At 31.3% G+C, this 18,559-nt stretch overlaps 1 protein-coding gene across 2 annotated transcripts in view; it reads right to left on the bottom strand.

Moving 5' to 3' along the window:
* LOC139519639 (arrestin domain-containing protein 3-like) overlaps positions 1-18,559 on the bottom strand; it is a 43,505-nt gene that overhangs the window by 23,685 nt on the left and 1,261 nt on the right. For both annotated transcript variants that reach the window (XM_071311841.1, XM_071311842.1), the window contains exon 2: positions 12,484-12,624. In XM_071311841.1, coding sequence (XP_071167942.1) covers positions 12,484-12,624 — 141 coding nt within the window. The remainder of the gene's footprint in view (positions 1-12,483; positions 12,625-18,559) is intronic.

Raw genomic sequence — 18,559 nt, forward strand, 5'->3', positions numbered from 1 at the left:
AAACTGGCATGACTTGCTCATATTGCATTGAGCTGTATAAAAATGGGAACACATCTACACCTTGAATTCAAACAAAATACTTGATTATGCCAAAGGTGATAATAAGTAGGTCCTGTTACAGAAATGGAGGTCCTATAAAAAATATTTGTTACTGGACCTCATGACCTGTTTAAACAATTTATGTTTGGCTGGGTCTGATACTTGAGATTTCAACCGTCAGTCGTGAAATTGACAGCAGACGCCATTCAATCGTCACATACGTCACATACGACGTTGCATTACAATCCCATTTGACTTTTATAATGAATACTTTGCTTTGTGTGTGTGTATGTGTATACATGTGTGTTTGGTTGGGTTTTTTTTCTGTACATGAACTTATTTCGTGTCATGGATCATGGATACTCCATATTCTTTGCTTTTTATTATTGTAGTATCATCCGGAAATATTTTAATCAATATTTGCAATCTTAATTGTTTAAGTTTGAAATTAAGGCATAGTTAAGTTAGTAATCCATTTACCACCACATTTACTGCCCTTCCAAAAGTTAGTATTCCATTTACAATTATATTTATTACCTTTCCATTCGTATTGACATCTTCAAATTAATAGACTTGAGGATCACTATGGCTACAAGTATTCGGTAATCCCCCCCCCCCAATTTTTTTTTTGTATAACAGAACATGATAAAAGTTTACATTACATTTGGTTTTGAATTAGCTATAATTAAGAATGATCACAATCTAAAGTCTTACAAACAAAATTCGCAGGTTTGTTTGTAAACAGATGGATCTAAGTGCTTAGTAGTTCAGCAAAGATTGTTCAAGACAAGTTTGTCTTGAAAGAGTTTTAGTATAATGGTAATTGTAGTTTAGATATGACAAATAAGTGTAAAATATCACTGAAATGATGCAAATGTCAAAGAACTGGCTTTAAGGAAAAAATGTCTTGGAGTGGCGGCAACCGGCCTATGTTCAACATCAGCTGTCACCAGGCAAAACCTGAGTAAAAAAAATTGGATTTCTTTGCAATTGATATTTTCTGGCATTTTTTGTTTAACTTTTAAATTAACATAGGATTTAAAGAGCATATGTACATGTTCGTCACGAAATCGTTTATTGTTATATTTCAATTTGAGCACATGTGCTAGTGTACCACATCAATAGAGTCACATGTAACAACATTATATAGAACATCTGTCCATTCACTAGTTCAACAGCATTAATATACAATGTATATAAAATATAAGAATGGAATAATCAGTTTAAAATTTCGTTTTTTTCTCTTTCATTTAATATGCAGAACATATTAAAACCGATATGGTTAACAGCTTGTAATATGAGACTTTATTTATTAGAATAAAAGAATAATATTATATTCATGATAACCATTAGAAAATTGCAGGACTGACGTAGTTTCTGTCCATAAATAAGCACTGTATAATTCCTTTGTTGAAAACCATAAAACTCGGTTCAATCCACCTTTTTTCTTAAAACGTCCTATACCAAGTCAGATTTATGGCATTTGTTATACAAAATTCCGTTACTATTTATGTTGGCTTTTGTTTTATTGCAGTTCAGTGTTTCTGATATTCCGTTGTTTTCCCCATAAAGTTAATGTGTTTCCCGGGTGTGTTTTCGCTTAATCTTTTTATGGCGGTAAACTACTGTTTCTTTAATTTTGAACGATAATCTAGATTCCTTTCAAAGAAGCTTCTGAAAATCATAGACACTAGGAGTAAGAGTTCATACAGGTCGTTTCATTGAAAGTTTTATTCAATTACCAGTGATATAAAATCTCTGTCCCATATGACCATATGTCTTGATAAGTTTCCACGAAGTTTATAATTAGCTGTATCTGTTCGTACCGTATTTACACAACTACCGTAAAGAGAAGATTGTTTTTTTTTGTGTATTACATTATAAGCCTGGTACCTTTGATGACTATTGTTAAAAGACCCGAACATTCATCATGGTTTACCATATAAATTAAAAATAAAATTTGTCTCGAGCATAGTATTATTCAAATATCGAGAATAATAGGTTGGACGGATTATCGAAAAACGACTTTAATGCACATTTTCTCCATTTGAAAATTGAAATAATCACTTCCGAGATGAAGCATGTACAGAGCTGTAGTTAATTCTGTTCCGGTAAAAACAAAATAAGCTTTATTGAATATTCCCAAAATAGTCATGCTATACAATGTACTTTTCAATAACTATTGTGAATACATCCAGTATCAGTTTTATACAAATAGAAATGATAAATTGTGAACATTTACAAATCCACATAATTCTATTAACTTAACAAACATAGACATTATCCTAGACAGGAAGCATGACAATGTCGTGTTGTAACATCTCTCGGTGCAAATACGGTAACATTTTCAGGGATGTTCTCGCGTGCACAAACACTGGTTTTGCTTTCAATATTTAAAGGACAATTGATATATTGATATTATTTTCATGTATCAAACAATACGAAAGATACAAAACTCAGAAGTCGTTAACAAACGAAAATGTCATGACAAAATTCGAAAAATGAAAAATGCAAATAACAGTTTAAGACACCGAAAAAAACCAGATGTGTTAGCAGTTGCGACGGAGCGGTAAAAAGATGCTGATTTAAAATAAAGGGTATCTGACGTATTCAGATGTGAGCATTGAGTTTATAATCTTTATCAGGTTATTTTTAATAGTTGAAACAACTGTAAATAATTTGATGATGACAGGCTCACGGTTCTGAAAGTTGTCGATATGTGCTTTTTTTGTTAAGAATAAAAAATTATATATTATGGTATTTAATCAAATGTATATATTTATATATAGGTATATGTAGAGATATAAGAAATACCTATAGCTGTGAAATAGACTTGAACATAAGATATAAAAAATTTACAATCTTCAATCTGTAATGAATAACAATATTGAAACAGTTTAGATCGATGAACAAATATCAAGTATAACGATATGACAAGAAATTCTTTAACAATATACAATTATAGCTTTGTATGAGATTGATACAAGGATAAATTGACCTACAAGAAGTGTATGGACCGAGGACAAAATACGAGGTCGATATACCTGTTTGAATCGATATATCCTGTATTGACACAATTGGACAATGGTGATAATGACACCTTTTTTACTTGAATGATTTTTTAGTTATCTGGATAATTTGATTTTTAAGTTTGATTTGATGTCCGTACTGTTTGTTAACCTATCTTTCTTTTGTTGGTTTTTCTTTAAAAGCTGTACAACTGGTTCAAAGAACTGTAGCCTACGGGAACTGGTGATGCTTATGATTTCAACGCCTTTTTTTATGTTGGGTTCATTGTGTTTTTAATGGGGATTTTTTCAATCTAAAAACTAAAAGGGGTGAATCACAAACAGAACTACATGCTTTCTTTGCAGCTGATATTCATCACAAGGGGAACGATGCAACTTTAATACAAAATCGGTCAAGTTAGCACTGGAAGAGTTTTAAAAGTTATATATGCTATGATTACAAAACGTAGCACCCTTTATTCATTTTCCGCCTTTGTTCCATCAATATATGTTCATTCTAAGACGTTTGTTTACAGAACCTAAACGATCCAAATGTTACTAGTATATTGCATTGTGTGTTTTGATATCAACACAATAAGGGCATAGATCTTATTAAAAATAGTTCAATATTCCTTAGAAATAGGTACAAGTGGATAACCGAACAATAAATATATCCTATAGTGAGTGTTGTTAATCAAACGTTGGTCATAGATAAAATTATCGACTACATTTTTTTTAAATGAATTTACTTATGATGAAGTAATTTGTTCATCTATAAGGATCAGTACAGTATATACAGGATTATCAGAAAACCCCTTTGATATAAGTATTAAGTATTTTCATTAATCGAAAATAATTGAAACGCAATGCTAATAATTTAGTCCATATATAAACGAGAAATCATTTGATATTAATTTCAGATACTGACAAATATATCATAGTGAATGCACTCATTGATAATTTCACTTGCATATAATAGGTCTGATAACAAATAGTCCTGGTGTTCAGTTTTTGCAATTTTCAAATGTCACACAGAAAACTACCAAAGTAGTACAAAAACGTACCTTTCTTTCAAAACTTACGTTTTCCCTATTTTCCTTTTCAAACTTATGTAAATTTTGCAAGCAAAACAACAAATTGAAGCTTTTATATCCTGTATATCGCAATCGAATACAAATATTTTGGATCCTCAGGAAAATACAAAATCTAAGCTATGTTCCTAAGCTGTTGATTTTCTATGCATACGTATTACTTGATTTATTTCACTTGACTGGGCGGGGCTTTATTGGTTCTCTTATGTAAGGCCGGTCCATCTATAGACAGGTGTGTCGGGATAACTCATCACCGAAGTGTCCAGTTATTCGCTCAATATCATTCACTCACTTCATTGTATATCCGTTTGGTGACACTGATAGGTGATTAGAAATCAATTATAATTATAACGGTCATCATCCTTATCAGAAACTTCTTCAAATAGACTGTCCTTATGTAAATTAAAACGTAAGCTCCGCTCGATCAGTTGAAATAACATTAGAATATAATGATTTAGTGTCGTGAATATAATATTTTTTTATTATTAAAAAAAAATTAAAAAGAACAAAGCTTCAACGTGATCATGCTATAGCTATCATTATTGTTTCCATGAACATGCAAAATAGAAATAGAAAGTTTTACCAAGCAACAGTAGAATTAGAGCATATATTGATAGCAAATATCAATCGGGATACTGGATAACAAATGATAGAAAAAACAAGGATATATCCATATATCCATAAAACATAGATGCCCCACTCGCACTATCATTTTCTATGTTAAGTAGACCGTGAGCTTGAGATTTAATTGGTCATTAAATTAAAAAGATCATGTCATATGAAACATGTGTACTAAGTTTGAAGTTGATTGAACTTCATCAAAAACTAACTTAATCAAAACCTTTAAACTGAAAAGGAACAGACGAACGAAGGCACGAACGAACGAAAGGAAACACAGACCGATAAAGATAATGCCCATAGGAAAAGCATTAACATTGACCGAGTCTAAAAAGGGTTCATAATAAAAGAGGGACGAAAGATACCAGAGGGACAAAAAATAAAAAGACAAACAGACAAATAATAGTACAGAAAACAAAACATAGAAAACTATAGACTAAGCAACACGAACCCCATCAGAAACTGGGGGTGATCTCAGGTGCTCCGGAAGGGTAAGCAGATCCTGCTCCACATGTGGGACCCGTCGTGTTGCTTATGTTATTACAAATCCGTTAAAAGTCTAATTCGGTAAGTCACATTCGTGAAAAGTGAAGGGTATTATCGTTATGACATAAGGAACATATCCGATATCATATGTGAAACGGTTATTCCATAACGGTCAACCCACTCGTGATGGCGTCCGTACAATTTACGAAGGGATGATTTCGACTTCGCCATTTGGAACTCTTAGTTTAAAAGCTTTGTGAGCAGCAGTTCTCTTTCAAGGAAATCATGATAGGAAATACAAATATCGTATCAATTGGGAGATATATACTCGGTATGTAAGCGCTGCTGGAATGTTGCTACACAGAAATGGAAAGTTCACAATTGGGAATCTGAAATCATCTCTTTTGTCGAACAGTTTTGTTTCCAACCGACCCTCATTGTCAATTTCTAGATGTAATTCAAGATATGAGGCAGACTTAACTGTGTCTGTAGTATCCTTTATCTCTAGTTCAACAAAGTCACCAAATGTTGTATTATTTAGTGAGAGAACATCTTCTATACAGCGGAACTTAAAGTTAAAGGATGTTGCTAACTGCTTATCTTTCTTCTTAAGAAGTACCTGTATGAAGTCAGCCTCATAATAAAAAGAAAACAAGTCGGCAAGAAGAGGGGCACAATTGGTTCCCATTGGAATTCCAGCAGTCTATTGTAAAACATGTTTTCCAAACGTAACAAATATGTTGTCAATAAAAAAAAAATCAAGCATCTTGTAAATGTCAGTTTCAGATCATTGTTTATTTGAATAAGAGTGATTCATAACAAAACAGGATTTATCCCTCCCCAAGACAAGATACTTGTTTCTACATCCGCCATTAATTTTAATGAAACAAAGTAATACCAATTCTTTCAATTTGTCTTTTAATTTGGAATGGAGAATACATTTAACAGACTATTGTAGATATATTAACACCTTCAATTCATTAATAGGCAGACAAAAATCATCATTTAACAAAAAAAGTGTTGCATAATAATAGTTTCGGATTAAATACAAACCGATGATAGACGCTTTTGCAGTAAGGTTGGGATTGTATGCGTGTTGATAAATTCACCTTGACTATAAGTTGAAGAACAAAGTTTAAGTTTTGTAAAGTTCTGGTAATTTTACATCCGAGTTATTTGAATAGTGTTAAAGACATGAATACACCGTTTAACCACATATAAAGATAGCAAGCAAGTATGGTCTTATAACATTGAGCTTTGTTCAATGATTCTCTAATAGCAATATATATTGCAAATACGAAATTAATGTACTTGATTAGAATTCACTTCACTCAACAATGGAGTTTCGTTTCGTTTCTTAATCACATGAACCCACCTATTGCAAAACACGAATCCAGGATATTTTTAAAAACATAAGAAGATCTAATGTGTAAAAATAATCAGAATGATTAACAGTAAAAGGTTTAGAGTTCTACATGAAGATTTAATTACCAGACTTACTGGACTGTTTACAGATTTGTTCTTTAATGAACATTGAATGTTATGAATTTTTATGAATAGTAAACCAAATAACAATAAATGTACCTACTACTTTTAATAACGTATTTTTCTTTCTCGTAACTTTAGTTTTATAAAAAAAAAGATATAAAATTAATAGCAGCACATAATCTGGCACATATCAATACAGTCTTTAAAATGAAATATTAAACACACATATAAAAATCGTGCATCGATGTCCTACATTCGTTAGAAAACTCCATAAGTATGTCAATGAATCGTAAATTATAAGAGTCCCTGTTGGCATCATTAATTAATAAGATAAGAAATAGATATTGCTAAAAAAAGTAATAAATAGCATGTACTTAGCTTAGAAAATATAATCAATAAAAGCAAACTTTGATACCTAAAAAAGATAATGTCAATACGACAGCATCCAAACCAAAAATGTTATCTTGACAATGTGCATGTATTCATGGATACTTTGATGCCTCTGCTGGTGGACTATTAGTCCCCGAGGGTATCACCAGCCCAGTAGCCAGTACTTCGGTACTGGCATGAAAATACGGATTTTTTGTGTTATTAAAATTTGCTGTTACAAAATATTAGAAATTATTATAAATTAAGGAATGTATCTCCCTCATGCAAAGCTCTGATTCCTTTCACGGATTTGGCTATACTTTTTGGACCTTTTGGATTATAGCTCTTCATCTTTTATATAAGCTTTGGATTTCATATATTTTGGCCACGAGCATCACTGAAGAGACATGTATTGTCGAAATGCTCATCTGGTGCATGAAAATTGGTACCGTTAATTTTATTGATGAAAACCCAGTGAAGAGCTTACATTTAAAACTACCAGAACACATGCAAATGTAATTAATGACTTTATTTAAACTCCTTTTTGGAATTAATTGATTTAAACGTTTGTATTCCCTTCTGGCCTTGAAGTCATAAAACATTCGAGTCAGTTTTTAGTACTCGTACTCCAAAATCAACCAATCAAAATGCTGAATTTCATATTTCGAACATGATTTTTATGCTCCGAGCACTGAGCAAAGTTTAATGACTTCAAAACCCAGGTATATTTTGCCCCTCTTTTATAGTGGAACTGATACAACGGCATGGCACGTTAGTCCTATATTAAGTTTAAAAACTTAAAGAGGTGTTCTGATGGGGTAACAAGACGTGAAGTATCCGTTGATAATATTAAGTTTTTGTTCTCACCAATGAATGTTTATTATTTCAAGTCATATATTTACACAATAAACCAACACCCTATTCTTTATAAGGTTTGAATTATAAGGGTCAGTGCTGTATAAAAATAATAGCAATAAACAGGTTTTTAATATAATCTTTAACTCTTGCCATCGTTCGAACATGATTAACACACAATGCTAATAATTCAGTTCAAAAAAGTTTAAGAACATCAAACGTATATACAAATAGTTTTATTGAACTTAGAACTTCTTTCTGGTAATAATAAGATAGATACTGACAGATAGATTTATGTCAAATTTGCAGGAAAATCTATAGTTCGCCTTGATAAGATAATATGTCTGCTAATGATAAGTTTGACCAAACGTCAATTTTCAAGATTTAACAAACTGCAGAGGAAAAATAAAAATCCACTCCGCTTGAAACTGCAGAAGAAGAAGAAGAAATGGCAGATTTCACATTGCTTAAAACAGCACAATAATAATGAGGATGCCAAAATTTACTTTACATGAACCTGCATGCAGAACTATAATGAGGATTGGAAACACTTGCTGTCAATGTGTTTATTCTAAAAAGTGAATCAAACTTTATGAAATAGAATTAAAATATCTTTAATATCTTTTTTACTTGTTTCCAATCATTGATAACGATAATATATAACAACTAAGACCTTCATAACAGTATATAAGCCAAATATTCCGATTTTTATTTCAGCAATCCACAAGGGTTGCGCAGAGTACAACTTTACCAGTAAAAAACTCGATATTGATCAGCACACATCTTTTTGTCTGTATATCTTTTTTTCAAGTTTGTTTTTCTATTTTCCTTTTCAAATTTATTTTAATTTTGGAAGCCAATTTAAAAAGAAGGTTTATATATTGCATTCGATCGACTCTTTGTTTACAAATACTTTGAGATGAGTAAAACTAATATCTGTTCTTTTGCTTTTGTTTTGATATACATACATATAATGATTTAATGTCATAACTATATATTTTTTTTCTATTTTAGAAAATCAACAATAAACAAAATCATATAGTGATCATTTAAAAGCTATAATAAATCGTTTCTATCAATTATGTGTCGTTTTCATGATCATGCAAAATAAATTTTATTGGATTTTATATCATTTGCACATATTTTTCGAAGCAAGAGTGGAATTAGAGCAGATATGATATTGAACATTTATCACGATAATGGATAATTAATTGTTCAAAAACAGTTTGAAGTGTTATTGATAGACAGACGGTTTTTACTTGAACAAATCTTCTAAAGGGTATGCGTATAAATAGAAAATAGAATGCACTTTGTTAACGAATGGACCATATTTCAACGATGAACTTATCTATTGTGCATATATATGTATAGTGACATGATTTATATTATATCGCCATTAGAAATAAAATACACCAGGATGAACCGTTGCGTATGCTTTAACCAATGGTCTTTTATCCTAACAAACACGTTGATACTATTGGCAATCAGAATCAGGTAAATTTCAATGGCTACCTGTCAAGTGAAATGGCTACTTGTCAAGAATGTGTGACTTTAAAGGGTAGACAAACAGTAATATTGATCCGTTTTTACGATAACTTAAATCTTGAATGAAAACATTATTGCTTACAACTGAAAATATCAAAATAACAAGAACAACATTCTGCAAGATTTTTATATTCATACACTGTTAGGTTTCGGACAGGAGAAAGACAATTGTACTGGTTCAAAGTTATCAAAGGTACCAGGATTATAATTTAGTACCCCAGACGCGCGTTTTGTCTTCATAAGACTCATCAGTGACATTCATATCAAAATAGAGCTAAACAAAGAATACTTATCTATTATGAAAAAAGAAGTTCACTTTTAAAACAAATTCAACATGACTTTTCAACTACTGCATTCGTTTTGCTGAGACTTTTATTAAAATATTGTGTTTTTTGCACTATTGTTTGTCTTTTAGTCTTTACTTTTCTTTTCTTTTTGTCGTGGTTTTGTGTTTTTGTTTTCGAATTATGAGTAGGATTGCCACCTTATTACCTTTCTCCTCTCTTTTAGTAATATACATAAGTTCATTTAGCAACTCAAGTATTTAATTATTCATACGTTCTTTGACAAACCTTCCTGAAATTTACCGGGATAACTCAGAAAATATATATACATACACTACGGTTACAACTCCAGCAGGCAAGTTTAATTTGGCCTTTATTCAACAATTATTGAATGTACTTTTTTAATAATATATATTTACTAAAGTATTCAAGAAGTAATGCATCCTTGTGTTGGTTTTCGAATATACGTGTTACCCGTCGAACACACCAAATTTCATTTTAGTTTAAACATAAATGTTGATTGCAGTTTTATTCAATGCTCTTGTTTGGTTTTGTTTTTAAAAGTATAGCTGTCATACGTTAAGATTATAGGTACTAGTATGTATAGATTTTGACAGCGGAAGAAGTGGGCAGTTGACTGCAGTCGCCTTGCAAACATCAGATGCAATATCTGCAACGATGCTTGACAAAGATGATTAATAATCCATGACTTATTTTCTCTGTCATCTTACGAAACCTCTATACCACACTCAAAAATTTAATCTGCCGCTTGAGAATATAATGGAGGACATATACATAGGAACAATTTATGGATATATATATAAAAATAAACAAAGTACGGATACTAGTACCTCATTTAGGATGAACTTATTAGAATCAAAATTTTATAGGAAGGAAAACGACTGAACAGCATAACAGCATAACTGCATCATCGATAAAAATATTTTCAAAAAGCTGAAGCTTAATCTAACAAGTGTCATCGATCAAAACATTGAAAGCCTCCTCGTCAATAACACAACTTTTTAGGTTAATACTATCATTGTTGATATCTGGAGTTTGATCTCCGATATAGGTTGAATATGTCTTCTCTCGATAACGATTGAAGTCACTAAATACTCCAGAATATATTCAAGGTTTTTGTTATGTTAATTCAATTTTCAGTGGTTTCTGATCGCAAAAATACCCTTCATCTTTTGTGTAAAAGTATAATTTATGGGAATTAGTATCTTTGATCATATCACAAAGATATAAAAATACAAATCAAATCGGTTGTGAAACAAGACTTGAATTCAAAACGAGGATAAAACAAAATGCAATCAATGTTTATAATGAGTATTAAATAAACTCATCATAAAAGGGAGACATGGTAAGATAAATAATGAGACAACTAGCCTGAAACATCCAATAAATAAGTATTTGAATGTCATAGTATTAGGCAGGTGATACCATATGTGCTACTTTGTCTGTTGGTCTCTTCTGGGAAGTTGTCTCATTAACAATTATACCACATCTTCTGTTTTTATATTCCTAAATAAAGGCAAAAATAGTATACCGCTGTTCAAAACTCGTAAATCTATGGACAAAAAACAAAATTTGGGTAACAAACTAAATCTGAGGAAAACACATTAAATATTAAAGGAGAACAACGACACAACATTAAATGAAACATACACAGAAACGGACTAAGCATTAGACAAAATCCGATGAGAATAACAAATATAACATTATTGGTGCATGTCTTCATATTTTTCATAAAAAGATATTCAAATCTGTGGAAGTTATTGCATGTCTACTCCTTTTTGATGTTTTACGAAATATATCGAAGAAAACATAAACCCAAACTGTATTATCGCCCGCCACGTTGCTGAAGGCATTTTAATTACGTAGTCAGATGTAAACCAAAATCGACCATTTTATGATGAAAGTTACTAATTAATTAATGTTGTCAATCATGTTAAAACAGTTTTTGTAATATAATGATATCGTTTTCACTGTGTTCGATATGTGTTGCCAGCGTACTTACATCGGATAGCCCAGGTGGGGATTTCTAATGCAAAACATGTATACTTGTAACTGTATTTCTTTTGAAAACATAGATACAAAACGGGGATACTCAGAGCATACAGAGATACACTGCATACAAAGGTTTTTTAGGTTTGATATTAAAAAGCTTGGTCATTTAGAGTGTACAATATGCATCTTTAATATTTACCATCACTTAAACTTATATTCAATAGATATATACAGGTTCCATCAATTTTTATATCAAAAGTCAGATCAAGGAATAAATTTGGTTCTTACTCCCTGCTAATTTTAGTTACCACGTCAACAACTATGATATGCATACATATTGTTAATATATGTTTTTACGATAGCCATAGATGGAGAAAATTTGAGAAATAAAAATACGAATCAAAATTGATAAAAAGTTATTATAGTTATTAAAAAATAGCCTTTTTATAATCCCATCTTGATTAAATACGACAATGTTTTTTTTCAATACCTTTTTTCCGTTGCAAATATTAGATCCAATAGTAAAATTATTCGTTTCTTTTCTATGATTTTTATCTAAATCATTCAACACATATGATGGTAATTAGAGATGAAAATGTAATGTGAGTATATTAGACATATATAACAAGCTCTTTTTTTAGTTGAAATTTAGGAGGAAGGATATTTCAGACTGCCTATGGTACTTACCAAAAACGTATGCTGAATGGTCAAAATACTGTTCAACCGCATCAAAGTGTTTCGCTACTGTCCGTTTATTTTTTCCTGTTCCTGATGAGTATCGTTCTACCCAATGAACACTGGCGTAACCATGGAAACGAAGCCGTATTCCTGTAATAAAACGTACAATGATATTGTTTATCAGTTTAACAAAAGCGGGAAGGACGGTTTACAGATTTGAAATACGAGAAAAAAGAATGAAAGGAGAAGTAGGGTAGATACCGATGAAGCAGTAAACCAATGATACAACAAACCAATAAAACAATTTCTAGAGTACAACTCGAACTCTATTACACGATACATACAGTGAAAAGATCAAATTAAAACACTTAAAATCACCCATCAACATTTTTTGTATATTAGACTTCCCCAATTCAATTTGATGACTGAACTTTCAAGGTTGACCTTGTGTCATTTTGGGAAAACACGTCATAGGACATTATAACAAGACGATATTTGCATTTTTACGGAAAAATTAAGATATGACATAGAATGAGATAACCACTGACTTTGTTGCGGATTTTGTTGCACATGTGCATGCTATTGCAAAGGAATTTAATTCATTAATGTTAAGTTTTCAAACGACCCTTTTCTATAAAAAATAGTGAACAAGAAATTCGTACAAAAAGAAAAATTAACCAAAATCAATGCAAAATCGACATTTTACACTAATATAACATTTTATAAAATTACAATGTCTATGTTAGAGGGGCACTAGCTGTCAAATTCATGTTCACCGATTCTAATAAAATTCTCATATTTGATTTATAACAATGTAAAACATTTATCAAAACTATAAACAGTCTAAATAAAACAATTTACAAGGCACAGGCATGAAAATACGTAGCTTCCTTTCGTGAGTATTTGAGTCTAGACGCCATCTAATTATTTATCGAGTTGACCTCTATAGTCATCCGATGACCATATGAGCGATGTAAACATAAATATAGATATAAATAGATTGTGCAAACACGTGCTGTTGAATTATTCTAGGTCTATTTAATTTCATATTACAGATAAAAAATAAATGTTTATCATCGTTTTTACCTGTATTAGAATGATTATTTGTGGATCGAATCAGTCAATCAAATCATTTACCTTTGTTTCACTTTCAATGTTGACATTCTCTTCCTTTAAATAACTTTACACATACAATTCACGTGTTATCCATCTCAAGCTAAGGGGTTAAATTAAAGTTTACATGAATACGGATTCAATGAGGTCGAGTTATTCACTTGCAAGTGAATAATTCATAATCAATGTTTTTTTGCTTAATTTGTCAAAATTGAACCTTTTTGGCTACTAAAAAGGAATAATAATTTCACTTTTTGTATTTCATTACTGATTGAGTCAAAAAAAATATATTAGGTTTTTCATATATCTCTTAGCTAGTGCCCCTTTAACATGTTTTGTTAGGTTTAAATTATAAAACAAAACATTCATAACGTTATAGTGTTATTTCACGCAATCGTATATTAAATCTTTGAAACACTATACTAAATGGTTGAAGGATTGGAAACTAAGTCATTTTCAGTTTCTATTGAACTACTATTGAATATTTCCTTGGTATACCCTGTCGTATTTTGTATTATGTATTATATTTTCTTATGTGCACAACTCTATATTCATATATATTATATATCTCTTGTAAAATTCTTATATTGGTGTAAAATTATGTATATGTATCCTATAAGCTGTATTGCTTTCGGAATAAAGTATTATTATTTTTCAAGATACAAGTTAAGATATGATGTACACTGATAAATCAATCATTATAAGTTTAATGGGGTAGAGGCTTCAACATAGTCGGATATATTATGTGTTAATGAGGAAGAAAACAACATTTGAGTTAAAGGGGTTTTTTTTAGATTCCATTATACATATCGTGTCTTTTGTTTAAGTAAGTATGTATTTTAAAAATTATATTATGCAATAATTCATTTTCAAATTATTCATTGTTATTTGGACCTACGTTCCCAAACCCGTCTCAGAGTAACTTATGCATCTTTTTGACAGTGTTGCAATTAAAAAATTATAACAATATAAAGATCACACTTTGTGTGCGCCAGATGCGCATTAGTAGATACGCTTCACCGGAAACGAAAAAAAAAAAACGAAAAAGCAAAGCAAATGTGAAAACTTCAGGACCTATGCGACCAACAGGGACCTTAGAAATATAGCCAGTCCAGTCTAACGGCAACTCTGCCAAAGGGAGTTCAAACCATTAAGTCACCTGTGCTGTTCTTTAACCTTTTTAATCAAAATGAAAAAATAAGAGAAGTGTGTACTAAATCTCCTCAGTTGCAAAACACTAACTATAGTATTTTGATATTTAGGGGACACAAATAGATGTAATACAATTGCCGATCTGACAAACATCCATCAGAAACCAAATGACGTAGAAATTATACGCCGCAAATCGACCTTTTACAAGAAACAAAGTCCATACCTTCATAGCAAGTCTTAAAATCAAGTTGGCTATGTAATTCATATTCTTAATTCGACTTTCTAGTGTCACATAAGTAACAATTGCCTAATTAGTATACTTTTTTCCCTTACATTCACGAATGAATAGCGAAATGAAAACCATTATTGTTTTGTCATACAAATTGTTTACCCTAACAGTTTAAGATATATGTTAGCAGTTCCGTGTTCGACAAGCATGTGTTTTCTTAGTGGATATTTGTATGAAGAATATGTAATCGTTTCTGGTTTGACGCCAAACATTTCCTTTTCAAACCACGATTCATAAATCCTTTAAGCCATGTCAATATACAACAGTATGGCATCAACTACTTTTACAAATATTTCAGTAACAGGATATCCCTGTTATATTAGTTTACTGATTCAACAGGGAAAGTGTAAAGTAAATAACAATTGATTTATAGTTGTACAAAATGTTTGAGGTATATATAAACTTTCAAGGGTTGACAAGGATAAGGAAATATTGTTATATCTGGATTTCTTACGTCCAGCTGATGGACGCCTCCGGAAGCGGGATTGTGTCGCTGCATTTAAGACCCATTGGTGGCATTCGGTTGTTATCTGCTCTTTGGTAGTGTTGTTGTCTCTTTGACACATTCCCCATTTCCATTTTCAATTTTACTAACATTTATCTTTTTGATTTTTCTCTTGCTAGAAACGTTTTTTAGTATAAACAAATTGATAAAAGTATAAATATTTTAAGAATTTTAATTGGATATTGATTTACATGATACATGTATATGATGAATACATTAACCTATAAGATAAATACTTTTCTAATGTTATTTTTATCGATAGTCTTATTATTATTATTAGTATCATTATTACATCGGCACGGATCAAGACTTTTCCAAGGTGTTTTTACCTAAATAGGTTTACGAGTAAAACAGGCAACTGTGCGTCAAATGTATGATAATTCTAAGAACGAAATTACAGACAAAATGTGGAAACCAAGGCGTTATTGTTATAATTATAATCAATTGGTGTTTGCTTTTGAGTGTGGGGGTGTTTTTTTCAATGTTCAGTGTTCATGTTGTTTGACTAACAATTGCTAAATTTCAATACCATTTTTTGTTTCTATATATATATATATTTATTATCAAATTAATTATTTATCACACATTTGTATCAATACACCTTCAAACGTAGCCGAAATGTGATTTCGTGATGCATCGTGGGGGAAATTCTATCATCCGGATAATAATCTGGACATTTTCAGTTGCTACAGTTTTCGCGGAAATCATATTTTAAAATTAACCGGATACTTGACAATGTTATAGCATCAGCATCATGTTAAAAGCAGCTAGCAATCGATAATCAATATTTGATACTGATTGTCAATAGGGATATTTACAAGAGTAGTTAGTACCTGAGATGTTAAATTGGTTGCATTGAAAACAAGGAAATATCAAATTTGATTTCATAATTCATTATTTACCTTGATAGTACCCATTAAATTATATGTTATAAGCTTGTAAATAGCAGGCAAATTATTCAAATGATGTTACAATATTATTTCATTTGTACTTTATTATGAATTATTTACTAGTTATGAACACGACCGATAAAAAATAATTAGTTTGTTTCATATTTTAACATTTTCATTTTGAACTTGGCGAATCAAATTGGTGTTATCAGTTATATTAATCTTTACAATATATTTTATATATTTCGATTCATTTATGACAATCTGTTTAAAAGTAAGAAATGTCATCCAATTCACTACAAATAATTGCCTGGCTTCCAAAATGAAGCAAAAGCTTGAATAGCACATGTTCAAGACTCGTTACCGACTGTAATTACTGTTGACTAAAATACTGTAATAAATGTCGGCGTTACAACTGTACAATGATGAACAAACTCGGGAAAATGCAGATTCTAATGGACAAAAAAATCTAACTAGTACTAATACATTTGCTAAACAATCGTATTTTTCCATTTTTGAAATAGTACACAACATTTGACTGATGCAAATATCCAATTCGGTTTATGCTGAATAGATAAAGTTAAAACCGAAACTTGTCCGTGAATACTCTGCTTCCCCCTAGTGTATATTTTGTCGTCACTGCTGCGGTCCTGAAGTATGTTATTACAAACTTTTCCAAAATTCTCCGAAATGCCAAAATTATCGAGAACTTCAATTTAAACTCCTTCATGTACAACTGACATTATAAAAATCAATTTTACTATTTTTAGTCATAAATTCCATCGTGCGATCTCGTCTTTTGCATCCTTGGCTTTCAAATATTTGAGCTGGAGCGTTCTTGAAAAGGGATAATAAAAAGGGCGGTTGGGACGAATAAGATAAAAAAAAAAAAAAAGGAAAATAACAAAATTTCCGAACTCCGATGACAATTCAAAACAAAAAGTTCTTAATCAAATCCCACAAACAAAGCTCTAACACATCAACCGAATGGATAAAAGTTGTCATATTCCTGACTTAGTACAGGCATTCTTTTTTTGTAGAAATGCAGAATGCTATTTTCGTCTTGTTGATTATTATTTTTTTTGTTCTCGCAATAAGTCCTCTGAAAAGGTCCATTATAAAGTACGTATTGATAACTTTGAATATGACTATGACAGTTATCAACAATTCGTTTGGAGTGTTTGAGCTTTCGGTTTTACTATTTGTTCAGTGACCTTCCGTTTTAAATTTTCTTTGGAATACGGTATCTTTGTTTTTTTAGACTTCGGCAAATCAGAGTAAGCTATCGGGATAAGTTATTGACGGTTAATTGACCAGTGTCACATTTGGAGTGTGATCTGCTCAGCCTTACGGAGCACCCGTGACCACAACTGGTTATTTTTGGGGTTTGTGTTACTCAGTCTTTCGTTTTCTTTGTTGTGGTTTGTGTATTGTTTGTCATTTTGTCGTTTTCGTTTTCTGTCATGTCATTGTCAGTTTGCTTTAGACTTATAAATTTGAATATCTTTTGGTATATTTAGCTTCTCCTTTAAAAGCTTACTAGAACATACTCGCGACATCACGGGGTGTGGCTGAATTAAAGTACTTATGCATTTTGGCCTGGATTTTTTGTAATCATGTCAAGAAAATAAAAAATAAAAATAATAGTACAAAAGACATAGCATAGAAAACTAAAGACTAAGCAACACGAAACCCATCAAATCTGTAAACAGATCCTACTCCACATGTGGCACCCGTCGTGTTACTCATGTTATAATAAACCCGGTAAATAGCCTAATTTGGTAGGTTAAATTCGTGAAAAGGGAACGAATTGTAGTTACGACATTAGGAATATATCCGATATCATCTAATGAAGTTATGCTGATTTGTAAGGTTCACAGTTTTTCAAAAGCTTTCTGTATTTTAAAAGTCAGGCTCCTCTGGCCTTTGTTAGTCTTGTGTGATTTTTAATTTTATTTTGTTGTGTATAATTCGGAGTTTAGTATGACGTCCATTATCACTGAACAAGTGTACATATATGTTTAGGGGCCAGCTGAAGGACGTCTCCGGGTGCGGGATTTTCTCGTTGCATTATAGATCCATTGGTGGCCTTCGGCTGTTGTCTGCTCTATTGTAGAGTTGTTGTGTCTTTGGCAC

The sequence above is a fragment of the Mytilus edulis genome, chromosome 4 (assembly GCF_963676685.1).
Source record: "Mytilus edulis chromosome 4, xbMytEdul2.2, whole genome shotgun sequence".
Taxonomy (NCBI): Eukaryota; Metazoa; Mollusca; class Bivalvia; order Mytilida; family Mytilidae; genus Mytilus; species Mytilus edulis.